This window comes from Hyperoodon ampullatus, assembly GCF_949752795.1.
Source record: "Hyperoodon ampullatus genome assembly, chromosome: 14".
Lineage (NCBI taxonomy): Eukaryota > Metazoa > Chordata > Mammalia > Artiodactyla > Ziphiidae > Hyperoodon > Hyperoodon ampullatus.
The window spans coordinates 80,966,216-80,979,589 of record NC_136927.1 but is presented as its reverse complement, the minus strand read 5'-3'; the positions used below and the strand labels follow the sequence as shown (position 1 = coordinate 80,979,589).

The 13,374-nt window shown below is 41.2% G+C and overlaps 1 protein-coding gene across 2 annotated transcripts in view; it reads right to left on the bottom strand.

The window, feature by feature from the left end:
- DOK5 (docking protein 5) overlaps positions 1-13,014 on the bottom strand; it is a gene marked incomplete at its 5' end in the record, with an annotated part of 148,194 nt that extends 135,180 nt beyond the window's left edge. For both annotated transcript variants that reach the window (XM_079720334.1, XM_079720335.1), the window contains one exon: positions 12,949-13,014. In XM_079720334.1, the coding sequence (XP_079576460.1) occupies positions 12,949-13,014 (66 nt within the window). The remainder of the gene's footprint in view (positions 1-12,948) is intronic.
- Between the last annotated feature and the right edge of the window lie 360 nt (positions 13,015-13,374).

The following is a 13,374-nucleotide window of genomic DNA, read 5'->3' as shown; positions in this document are numbered from 1 at the left end:
ATGGGCAGAGACGCTAGTCTATCATTCCTCCCCCCAGCTGGACCCACTTGAAGCATCTTACAAGACTGAGTGAGTTAATAAATACATTGATTGGGCAACATTAGTTACTATGCATTTGTTTGATTCAATAAACATATTTTTTTACCCAATATATGTTGAGCAAATTTTCAGTTTTATCATTTTAACTTCAGAATAAAAATAACAAACACAGCCACAGTTAACATATGATTTATCATATCTTCTAGGTCAAAGAATTTGACATAACATTTCCCAGGAAGGTGCTGTTCTAAGAAAATAAATCATCGTTTATGTGTTTCTAAATCCTTACTTAATAACTACTTTTTAAATTGCATAAATGTCATTCCTAAAAGAAAAAAGACTGCAAAACTGAAAAGATTCTAATTATAAAATTGCCAAGAACTCACCGTCATGCTTGAGAAAATCTATGTACAAAACAGATTCACTTTTCACCTACTGGATTAGCAGAATCTTGAAACAGCTCTCAAAGCACACTTTTGCAAGATGGGAGGAAAGGGGTGAGTTCATAGATTTCTGGGAACATCCTCCAAGGCAACTTTGATAAAATTTTACATGTGAATATGCTTTGGACAATAAGTCCACTTCTAGGAATCTATTCACCAATATGCTCATCATGGGATGAGATGAGGGGGGGTTTGCAGCACTGTCTGTAACAGGGAAAAAGGAATTACTCAGATGCTCCACAAGAGAGAAGCAGCCTGAACTCAAACTTAGGTGCTGCCACGTGTGACTTGCACAAAAATTTAACATCACAGTTAACTCAGTCTTTTGATCTGTAAAATGGACATAAAAACTCCTACTTCCTGCACATATTTAATAGTAAGTAAAAGGAAGAAAGGAAAGAAGGAAGAATGGATAAATAAGCAAGCAAATACAGCAAATATACCCATACACTGGAATTCTATCTGATTACTGAAAACAATGATATGTTGCTAAATAAGCAAAGCACAGCTCACGGGGCTTGCCCCGGTCCGGGAGGATCCCGCATGCCGCGGAGCGGCTGGGCCTGTGAGCCATGGCCGCTGAGCCTGCGCGTCCAGAGCCTGTGCTCCGCAACGGGGGAGGCCACAACAGTGAGAGGCCCGTGTAATGAAAAAAAAAAAAAAAGAAAAGCATGACTCAGATGAGTATGTAATTATATATGTCACGTACACACATACATTCATGCACACACACAAGAAACTTTTTATACATAGACTCTTCTGAAATAAACTATTCACAGTGGTTGCTTCTGGGGAAGGAAACTAGATGATTCCTAGGGACAAGGATGAAAAGAATCTTACTGTTCAATGTAGAAACTTTGTACCTTTGAATTTTGTACCAAGTATACACATTACCTATTCCAAAAAACATCAAATAAAACTTAATTTTAAGGGAGTCAACTCAAACCTCGAGCGTTAATTGCTGAATTCCCTGGTACTGAATTTGCAGATTACATACCAGTAGCAATTATGAGACATCTTAGAACATCCTACCACTCAAAAATAGAAAATACCACAGAATCAGGTGGGACAATAGGCACAGTTTTCTCCTTGTCTTCTTACATGTGAATGTCTCATTCCATTATTCTGACCTGCAGTAAAATCATTTATTCATCCAATCAGCAAATATTGAGCATTTACTATAGGCTAAGAGCTGGGGATACAACAGTGAATAAGATAGCCAAGGTCTTTGGTCTCACAGAACTTACAGCTTAGTGGGAGAAGACATACCCTACAAAGAAATAAATTACGAAAAAAATGTATCTGGCACAAAAATAAGAACAATGTTCTAGAGGGATGTGAGGGGAAAACTTTGGATGTGATGATCCATATAGGTTGGTCTCAGGCAGGAACTATAAAGGTAAAATCTGGATACCAAGAGAGGGCCAGCCAGAAGAAAATCAGAGAAAAATCATCCATCAATGGAGAAGATGGATTCAAATGGACTAAGACCTCTCCTGGGGCCAAGTCCCTGGGAATGTTCCTCTCAAACCACACTTCACACGACATTTTCCATCTGAATTAATGGATGTTGAAGACCATACTAGTTTCATAACATTTAGATTTGGGGTCACTGTTGGTGAAATACAACCCAGGCTCAAAAAGTGGTTCTTTGGCAAATGAGCTAAAATACCTGCTATTGGTAAATGGAAAGCTGGAAATCTGAAGAAATTGTTCATATGAAAAGTCAATGAACTCTTTCACTAGGGGATTCAAAGAGGTATGATTTCTTAAAGTTTTTTAGAAATATTTTCTTTTATTAAGTTAATGTGTGGTATTAAGATAATAAAATGCATTTTAAGACTATAGCGCTTTCCTGAATAGTGTAACTTGTAATAAGTAAAAGCTTTGAACTCAAGCTAGTGTTTTAATTTAATTTGAGTTAGTAGTCCATTCATAAGATAGGCTAATTTCTCTTTCTATTAACCACTAAAGTATTCATTGTATAAATGAATTAAGGGAAGATAAAATAAAAACTTAGGCAAACTGAGACAAGTTTGTGGGTTTGGGGGAGTTGGGGGTGGGAGGGGACACACACACCCATGGTCATATCAGACGGAAGTTCCTTAGAGGATGGTATTGAGTACATGGGATATCTTTTCTTAGAACCCTATTTTCAATATGTTTGTATGAAATCAAGCCATATGGCAGCTACAAGTAAAGAATTTTTCACGAAACCCACTTAAAAAGATAAGTACAATCATCCTGTTTCCCAAACTTCAGTCACGCACAGCACACCATTTGGATTTGTGCTGCATCTGAGTTCTACCACCTACCCCAACAGTTTTTACTGCTTCTTTGTAACACTTGCACTAGGTGTTAATTATCTATTTTAAAACTTCGCTTTTTAAATTAAATAAATTTATTTAAAGAGGAAACTATATATTCTTATCTTAAATGGAAAACCAGTATCACTCGAAGGTAAATGTAAAATGTAATACAATATAGTGTTAACGAATACAATAAAATATGATATTTTTGAAGACTCTACACCTAAGTATGGTTTTCTATTAAAAGGTCTCCTAGCCGACAGCTCCTTGAGCTGAATTAAATAAGAAGTAGCACTTTTTCTCATTTTATAATTCAATGCTGTTTACTGCCCTAAAATGGTCTCTCAAGACATGATTCTCACATTTGGGGAAGACGTCTAGAGTTAATAAGCAAAAATATGATGGTCAATCTTTAATCAAAGGTCTGCCATTTTTGTCGAACATATTCAACTATGTATTTTCTAATACAGTGTTTCATCAGTGGCTCCTAAATAAACCCAATGTTATAAAAATGATTCACTAAAGTTAACGGCAAGAGGAAAGTACAATGCTACCTGCTGTTCGTTACCAAAGCCGTGACTCTTCTGCTGAGATACGAGTGAATTAATTTCTACCAGACAACAAACAACAAATATCACCTCAATCTCTTAACAATAAAATTAAAAATCAACATTACAGACCTTCATGAAGTTTCTACTGTGAGTCAGCACAGGATTAAGAGTTTGATGATATCTTTTATGAGAAGCGTATTATTATCCTCATTTTTGTACATGAGGAAGCTAAATTTTGGGAAGAGTAAGCAATTTCCCCAAGGCCACAAAGTCAGTAAGTGGCCAAGTTGAGATCCAAACTGAAGTGTGAGTCCCAAATGTACGCTATGTCCACCAAGGAAAAAAATAATGCACCAATTCAATTATGAATGAAAGAAGGAAGGGAGGGAGGGAAGAAGGAAGGAAGGAAAGAAAAAAAGAAAGAAAGAAAGAAAGAGAGAGAAAGTGTCCCAGCAAGATTTGTAGTAGTTATTGTCAAGACTATTCTAAAAATGCACCAATTCAACAAAGGAAGGACAGGAAGGAGGGAGGGAGGGTCCCAGCTAGACGTGTAGTCGTTTTAGTCAAGACTATTTGAAAAGTCATATTGAAACCAAAGGACCTAAAATACCTAAAACAATTTTGAAAAAGAAAAAGTGGGAGGAACCAGTTTACCCTATTTCAAGACACTGTACATATATAGACGTATCACTGTACAATGGAGGCACACAAAACAAATGGAAGAGGGTAGAGGACCTAGGAATAGATACACATAAATATGCTCAATGGAGAAAAGTCAGGCTTTTCAACAAATGGTCCTGGAGCAGCTGGACCTCCATAGGCGGAAAATGAACCTACACCTAAAATGCACACTGTATATAAAAACTGACTCAAAATGGATCATGGACATAAATGTAAAAGGTAAAACTATAAAATATTTATAGTAGGAAAGAAAAAAAGTAGGAAAAAAATAGTTGGGATCTTGGTCTGGACAAAGCATTCGTACCAAAGGCGAAAAAAAAACTGATAAATTGGACTCCATCAAACTTAAAAAATTTCTGCCCTGTGATAGACCTTGTTAAAAGGATTAAAATAATAAGCTACATACTGAGAGAAAATGTTTGCAAACCACATGTCTGAAAAGGATTAATATCTAGAACATACAAAGAACTCTCAAAACTCAACAGTTAAAAGCAAACAACCCGGGCTTCCCTGGTGGCGCAGTAGTTGAGAGTCCACCTGCCAATGCAGAGGACACGGGTTCATGCCCCGGTCCGGGAGGATCCCACGTGTCGCGGAGCAGCTGGGCCCACGAGCCATGGCCGCTGAGCCTGCGCATCCGGAGCCTGTGCTCCGCAATGGGAGAGACCACACAGTGAGAGGCCCGCGTACCCACAAAAAAGAAAAAAAAAAAAAGCAAACAATCCAATTAGAAAATGGGCAAAAGACATGACTGGGCATTTTACCAAAATGTATGTACAGATGGCAAATCAGAACACGAAAAAATGTTCAGCATCACAAAGAGATGTCAATCATCATCTCATCATCACAAGGAGATGTCAATATACACACATCAGAACGTCTAAACCAAAACTGACACCAAAAACTGGGGGGCAACACCAAATGCTGGCGAGAATGCAGAGAAACTAGATCACTCATGCATTGCTGGTGTGAATGTAAAATGGTCCCAACCACTGTGAAAAACAGTCTGGCGGTTTCCTGAAAAACTAAACATGCACCTACCAATACAACACAGCAATTGTATTCCTGGGCATTTTCCTAGAGGTATGAAAACTTACGTTTGCACAGAAACCCAGACCCAAATGTTTATATCAGCCTATACATAACAGCCTAAAACTGGAAACCACCCCCAAATGTCCTTCAATGGATGAATGGCTAAACAAACCATGGCACATCCATATCACAGAATACAACTTAGCAATAAAAAGGAATGAAACTTTGATACCCACAATACCGAAGACAACCATGACAATTCCAGAGAATTATGCTGAGTTAAAAAAAAAAATCCCAAAATGTTACATACTGTATGGTTCCATTTATATAATATTTTTGAAATGATAAAACTATAAAAATGGAAAACAGATTTGTGGTTGTCAGGGCTTTAGGGTTATGGGAAGGGGGAGCAGAAGGGGCGACTATAAAAGAACAACACGAAGGACCCTGTCATGAGGGAATGCTTTGCATCTTGATGGTACCAATATCAGTATCCTGGTTGTGATACTAGAGATTTGAAGGATGTTACCATTGGGAGAAACTGGGTAAAGGGCATGCGAAATCCCTCTGTATTATTTCTTACACCTCATGTGAACCTACTATTATCTAAAATCTAAAATTTTAATTTAAAAAAATGAGACAGTGGTTCTTAACCTTTTTTGGAAATTGTGGAGGGTGGGAGGTGACAGGGTTTGGGACACCAATGTCCTGATCTTAGAATCTCATAAAAGCTATGAGGTCATCTGAGAACAATCATTTGCATCTTATCCATAACACAGTACCCACAGCTAACATTTATGTTCTCTGAGACCCAGGGCATCAACAGAGGCTCAGAACACTAAAAAAAGAAACACAGCCCCCCAACCGCTCTGAAAAAAATCAGCTTCCAGATACTCATCCAAAATGTAGGCATCTGCATTCTAGAAAGAAGCTATTTTAACTTCAACATTCACATATATCTGTGGCATTTCTAAACTCCCAATTTCATTTTGAATTTCACAGAAACAGGGGTTTGCAGGAGGGAGGCATCCTAATCTCTTCCTGGCTTGGAATCCCCCAAAGTTTTATTTCCACCCAACCGGGATCAAATTCCTAGAGGAAGAGGAAAATCAAATTTCCCCTTCCTCGTTTCATGAAAATGAAACTGGAGATACCTGCAGATGTCTTTTCACTTCAATATTTGACCTGTTACTCAAACTAATTCATCCTTAACTAGAGTGAATATATTAATCTCATGTTAACAATACCATTCCAAAAATAGACTGTCAATTCCTTGAGGATGTTGACTGTATCTGTCTTATTTAAGGTGGCTTTCCCTGAGCTTCTTAAAACGAGTATTCACTCAATAAACATTTGATGCATGATAAAATTAATGAAATCAAATATATCCCAAATGAAAACTAAATTCTTAAAATACCAAAGATAATGATCCACAAAAATTACAAAGCTGCTTAAAAAATAAATATTTCTAGCCATCTAATGAATATCATAAAAAATACACTGGCAGATGTGGGAAAAATCATCACAAAAGTAATTTGGTTTATGCCTACACACAAAATCACTAAATTGGCCATTCTTTGCTTAAATCAGTTTTGGGGATGATTAAAGGCTGACTTTATGCATAATTAATCATACCATCCACAAGGACCATTGAATAAAGATGACTAAAATACCAGCTGGAAGGCACTTCTGACATGGAAACCAGGGAAGCTGATTCAAATGGAGCTAAAATACTGAGTACTCTTAGGCAATACTTAGCAAGTGTATTCAGTCTAACTGACCATCAATTTCACTACTGGAAGTTAGCCCCAGACTCTCTTTTCCTTGAGGAAGGAAAAGGATGCTTCATGAATCTTACTGAATGGTTGTATGTGTTTGTGTGCATGTGTGTGTAAATACACTCATGTACTGATGGTATATGATGAATTTATTCAATTCCTATGATTTTTTTTTTTTTTTTGCGGTACGCGGGCCTCTCACTGTTGTGGCCTCTCCCGTTGCGGAGCACAGGATCCGGACGCGCAGGCTCCAGACGCTCAGGCTCAGCGGCCATGGCTCACGGGCCCAGCCGCTCCGCGGCATGTGGGATCTTCCCGGACCGGGGCACGAACCCGTGTCCCCTGCATCGGCAGGCAGACTCTCAACCACTGTGCCACCAGGGAAGCCCCAATTCCTATGATTTTGATGTTATGAATATAACTTTGCCACGATATCATTAAAAATACACAGACCCCTGATCATCTCCAAAGCCAAAACCCTAAATGAAATATGAAACCTCTTTGGCATACTGGGTCAAGTGAAACAGAGAAACAAAGGAGTGAGAAAATATTTCTGCCTAAAATTTGGCCATTAATTAACCAGTTTTTCAAATCTACTCTGCCACCCAAGAAAAAGATGCCGAAATTAACAGTTATGCCCTAGTCTGATGAGCTTGCTCAAACCAAAGTTACATGCAGATGGGTTTCTCTGGTCCTGATACCTTTGCCATTTATCTAAGGATCATGAAAAATCCTATAAAGGCAAATATCCCTTCCATAACCTAACATCGGTGCTTGTACATTAATTATTTCACGGATATTAAGTTTTGTTTTCCTAACTAAAGAGCAAGGTCTTTGAGGATGAGAGCTATTGTAGTGAAAGAGATGAAAATAACAGCCATGTAAGTATCAGCATCCTCTAACAGCACTAGTAGGAGAGAGAGTGGTAATAAACATTAATTGGGTTTCCACTGTGTCAAGCATTGTGTTAAGCCTTTTATGAGAATCCTCTATTAGGTGGATATTATGAGTCTCCCTATTATTACAGAAGACTGAGGCTTATAAATGCTAAATAACTCACCAAAAGTCACATAACCAGTCGCTGAATTGGGATTTTAACAGTCTCATGTCAGAGCGTATGCTCTTAAACCAGTAGGTAGTGATGGATTCATTCATTCAATAAATCTTCATCGAGTGCTTTTCCATGCTGGAAACTGTTCCAGGCACTGGGGTTCAGCCCTCATGGAGTGTCACATACCATTTGGGAGATACAGGCAATCAACAAGTAAAACATACAGACCGGTAAGTGAGGGCGTGATAAGTCTAGAGAGAAAAAAAACAAAGGGATATAGCGGGAGAAGGAGGAAAGAGATAAAACAGGGTGGCTGGAAGGCCTCAGTGAGAAGGTGGCATTTGCGGAAAGGCTGAAGAAGGTGAGGAGCCAGCCAGGAAGAGATAACGTGGGAAACAGCATTCCAAGCAGAGGGAACAGCAGAAGAAAAGATTCTCAGTCAGGGAACTTCCCTGGTGGTGCAGTGGTTAAGAATCTGCCTGCCAATGCAGGAGACACAGGTTCGATCCCTGGTCTGGGAAGAGCCCACATGCCACAGAGCAACTAAGCCCCTGCGCCACAGCTACTGAGCCTGCGCACCACAACTACTGAAGCCTGTGCTCTAGAGCCCACGAGCCACAACTACTGAGCCTGCATGCCACAACTACTGAAGCCCGCATGCCACAACTACTGAAGACCGTGCACCTAGAGCCCGTGCTCCGCAACAAGAGAAGCCACTGCAATGAGAAGCCCGCGCACTGCAGAGAGGCATGGCCCCCGCTCGCTGCAACTAGAGAAAGCCCGTGCGCAGCAATGAAGACCCAACGCAGCCAAAGATAAATCAATAAATAAAAGATTCTGAGTCAGCACAGGGCCTTGGAGCCCGCTGTAGGGCTATAACTCTTGGTGGTCTGAGCAGTGAGGGAGATAAATTAGGAGGTTATTATTCTACAATATTTGGGGGATTGGGCCAGGGCGGCAGTGGCAGGTGATGTGAGAGGTAGTCGGATTCTAGACATGTTTCCAAAACACAGCTTACAAGACCTCCCGATGGACTGGTTGTGGGGCTGTGACAAGGAGGGAGTGAAAAGGGGGGCTGAGTTTTTATTGTTTGCTGCTTGCTTGCTTGACTGATTTTTACCAGGGCAACTGAAATACTAGGACCTCTAGTGGCTGAGATGCAGACTCCAGGAGAAGCAGGTTTGGATGAAAAAGCAGGGGTGGCTGGACATACTGAGACCAGGAGACGTCCAGATGAGGATGCAGGCTAGACGGGAGAAGAGGTCCTTGGTACATAAAAGCACAGAGATGCTATTGAAAGTCGGGTAATCGAGGGGGACAGCATGGAGATAAAGTGAACAGGTGTGAGTTTAAACTCTGAGACTTGCAGGGTGGACAAGCCATGGCAATTACTGACTGGGAAATCCTCTCCGTTGCAAAGGAAGAAACCAAGTGAGGGCAGTTATATGATACCATCTAAGCCACGTGATAGGTTAATGATATGCAAATTGCCTAGTTCACCATTCCTCTAAGAATACATTTTTTAGTGCCTTTTGTGGATTTGCCAGATAATTGTAGACACACCCCTCCCCAGCCCTCAAAACAGCAACATCGACATTATCCTGAAAAAGTATTGCACCCAGAGCCCGGCTTGACACCTCCATGAACCAACGGATGATGAAGCCGGAGAATAAAGATGTGAAGATACTGAGACTTTTGAGTTAAATGGATTGAGTTTCTTTAAGTTTTTTGATGTTTATAGAAAAAAGCAAGTCTACAAATATTTGATTGTTTAATCACTTAAGCTGCTTAGTATCTCAACTAAAGGTGACCACTTATTTGCAACCCATCTGAATGGGGATGGTCTGAGACTATTTCATGCCCCACTGAAAAATCACTTACATGTATATTATTTGTAAAAAATTGCATCCAATGAAAATGTTTGAGAGCTGCATAAACATTTATGCCTTTGGACACATCTAGATAGAAAGATTTTTAAAAATCAATCATTCCTATATCCTTCCACCAATCCTAACTCATCTCTGATTACACCAAAGAAATAATGAAATGAGAATCCATGCTGTATGCTTTCACTGCATTTTCACAAATATTATCTTATCCAATGCTCACAGCATCATTAAATAGTGTTCGTTGTACAGATAAGAAAACTGAGGCCAAGAGAGGTCAAGGGTCATAGAGCTAACAAGTAATAGAAGGAAGATTTGTTCTCTTTTCTTCTCTTACCAAATCTGAGGGGTCGGGCTTCCCTGGTGGCACAGTGGTTGAGAGTCCACCTGCCGATGCAGGGGACGCGGGTTTGTGCCCCGGTCCGGGAAGATCCCACATGCCGCGGAGCAGCTGGGCCCGTGAGCCATAGCCACTGAGCCTGCGCGTCCGGAGCCTGTGCTCCACAACGGGAGAGGCCACAACAGTGAGAGGCCGGCATACCACAAAAAAAAAAAAAAAATCTGAGGGGTTATTCCCTGGCACACCAGCTGCTTACGATTAAATGTTGTTTTCTTGTTTAATTATAAACCCTCCCAAACATGGTTCTAATCCACAGACACTTGTCTGAATTCCATTAATAAAACCACCATGTCATATTAGTTCCTCAAGGGGCTTATGAATTGCAAAGTCAGGCCTTCACTCTGTAGTTCAATCCATGTTCAATGTGCACTAACTGAGCACCTACTGTGTACCTAATGCAAAGCCTCCTGACTCTTTGAGACTTCCACATGCTGCCTGCTGTTCTAGGCTATCTGCAGCCTAGATTAATACCACTAACATTTCTTACTTTGGACGGAGGGTCCCTGTGCCATTTTCCTGAAGCATTCCTCTTGATGCCTCCATTATAAAACTTTAGTTTGCAGTACTTTCTGACAATTATGTAATCAGCCTCTTCAGTTTATATAAATAAATTATATCATTAGGACAGTTTTTGAAAATTAACTGGTGATAAAATCAAACTGAACAAATAAAACCAGATTTTGTTGATTATATTTTTGACCTTTTCTCTCCATGAGCAATAACCATCATTCAGTAAATATTCTAAAATCTACTGGAGTGTTAACACAGACACGATGAATAAATCCTGAGAAAGTACACTTCTGGTCGGCATCCAAGATACTGTAAAATATAAAGGGATGCAAAGTGAACTATATTTCCTTTCCTTCTGTTTCAAATATCTGTCCGTAAACATTGGCACACACGGGACTATATAGTGTCAGTAATATTACAGAAAAAAGTCTCAATTACTATAAACTAGAAAGTTATGGTAACTAGTCTTTCAAATAAATCACCATGTGTCACAATTTGGCATAAACTCTGATCCTTATGAATAATTCACATTTTGTGCATTAATAATTCATGTCCTCTTTCTACTGGAATGCTCTCTAGCACAGAATGGATGTCTCTTATCAATTTCCTCAGTTGACATGATGGAGTAAATCTAAAATTAGAATGGTGTTTTCTAATGCTCCTTTTAACATTGTAACACTCGGCTGGCCCTTAAGGTTACAAAAAATATAAAGTTCCTCTTATTTCTTGCCCTTTGCATGAAAGTCACTATGTTAAGTACCCTAACAATAGTTGGTCCCCTTGATGAGAATATTTGCATAGCAAAAAAGAAAACCAAGGAAACTAAGGGTTATAGGGATTGGTTAGTTCTGTCACATTTCTCCCTAATTATATATTTATATATTCACTATAACATGGGGCCTAGCTGCTAAAACATGGTAACCAGCAGGGAAAGAAAAAAAAGAAAGAGAGAGAGAGAAAGAAAGGGAGGGAGGGAGGAAGGAAGGAAGGAAGGAAGGAAGGAAGGACCAAAACAAATCAGGGAAGAGTTTTTAATAATTACAGATGTTTCCCATCAGCAGGTTTTCCTCCCTAACTGTTTAACACTGTGAAACTGCCTTTCAATTTTCAGTAAAATTATCTGGTACATAAAAAAGTCCAAAGACCAAATAAGAGAAAGGTGCCAATGACATATATTTGTGGAGAACGATGTTCGATTTATTACTATTAACTCTATTCCCACTGTGGCCATTCTTCATCATTACTGACCTTATTTTTTCAGACATTAGGAAAGTAAACTTTTCTCCCCAAACTCCCTCGCCCCAAAGTACACAATAAACAGAAACAGCAACAGCACTTGACACAAGGCAAAGAAAAATGAGGTAGTTTGAAATTAAAAAAAAAAAAAAAATCATTCCAGTATCCTCCACCTCCCTCAAGAATTCCTTTGCCATCCCTCAAGCCCAAAGAGAAGCAGAATGAGTTCTCTGAAGTCCATCAATGAAGAACAAAGGGGAAAAGGGCAGAAGAGAGGGGGTTTTAAGAGAGGAGCCATCCCCGGGCCAACATCCGGTCCCTGACAAGTAGCCTCTGGTTCATTCATTCTTCCTTTTAGTACATATTTAGGGAGGGAGCACTTGCTCTGTGCCAGGTATTATGTTCCGCCCTAAATAGTCCTCCACTGGGCATCCGGTGTGTATTCCAGCAATGAATCCACTATCCAGGCTCGGGACGATGGAACCTACCCATACCGCCTTTGCCAGCACCTGGGCCAGGGGTGGGTCACTGTCCAGGACCCGGAGTCTGAAAAGACTTCTTCTCCCTGGGGTCAGAGGGTCCCTGACCTTGTTCACACTCAGAGCGTCTGCCCTTTCCTCAATCAGTCCATTGACCCCCCGGAAAAGTTAATAAGTTGGCGGCGAGTGGGAAGAGGGGCACCGGGGGCAGCCTGCGGGCTCAGCAACCCCGCCCGGGTTTCTCAGCTCTAACTCCCATGGCTACCGAGAAATATTTATTTCCAGTAGACGGGCTCCAGTGGCTACTGAAGCCGACCACGGGGCCACCATCAGAAGGCCAAGTCATCCGAGAGATAAAGATAGATCCATTACATACCTAGACCCGGCCTTACAGTGGCAGCCCCAGGAGATGTGGGTTTAGGCTGAGAAACCACAGCGCAATTCTCCGGCGCGCTGCCGGGAATCTCCTTCCACCCTCCAGGGATGCTGGCTAAGGATAAAGACAATTGACCCGGTGAACGGGGGGGCGGGGGGGGAAAGGATCGATACTTACCCCTAGGCGTCTGCTCCGGATCCTCACGTACCCTTGCTTCACTATGTCATTAAAATTGGAAGCCATCCCGGACAGCCAGTGACAACCCCCCTCCTCACCCAAGCGCACGCACCCTAAGTGGCTTTGGGGAGGGCTGAGGCCAGGGTCAGGAGAAGGCTTTGGGGTGGGGAAGGAGAAAGTTGACAAGGTCAAGCGGCTACGGCTGCGGCCCGGCGTGGCTTCAGAAGGCGCACATCACTTTCTCTGTCCCCCAAAACCTGAAAGTGGGCGGCCGGTTTGCAGCCACTTTGGGGGAGCGCAGAGAGCACAGCGCCGCGAGGCGAGGCTGGAGCGCCGGCGTCAGCTGACTCATCAGCCAGCCTGCCCGGAGGAGGAGCGGCGGCTGCTCAGGGATCCAGCCCAGCCTCTTCCCGGTGCCCAGGAGGA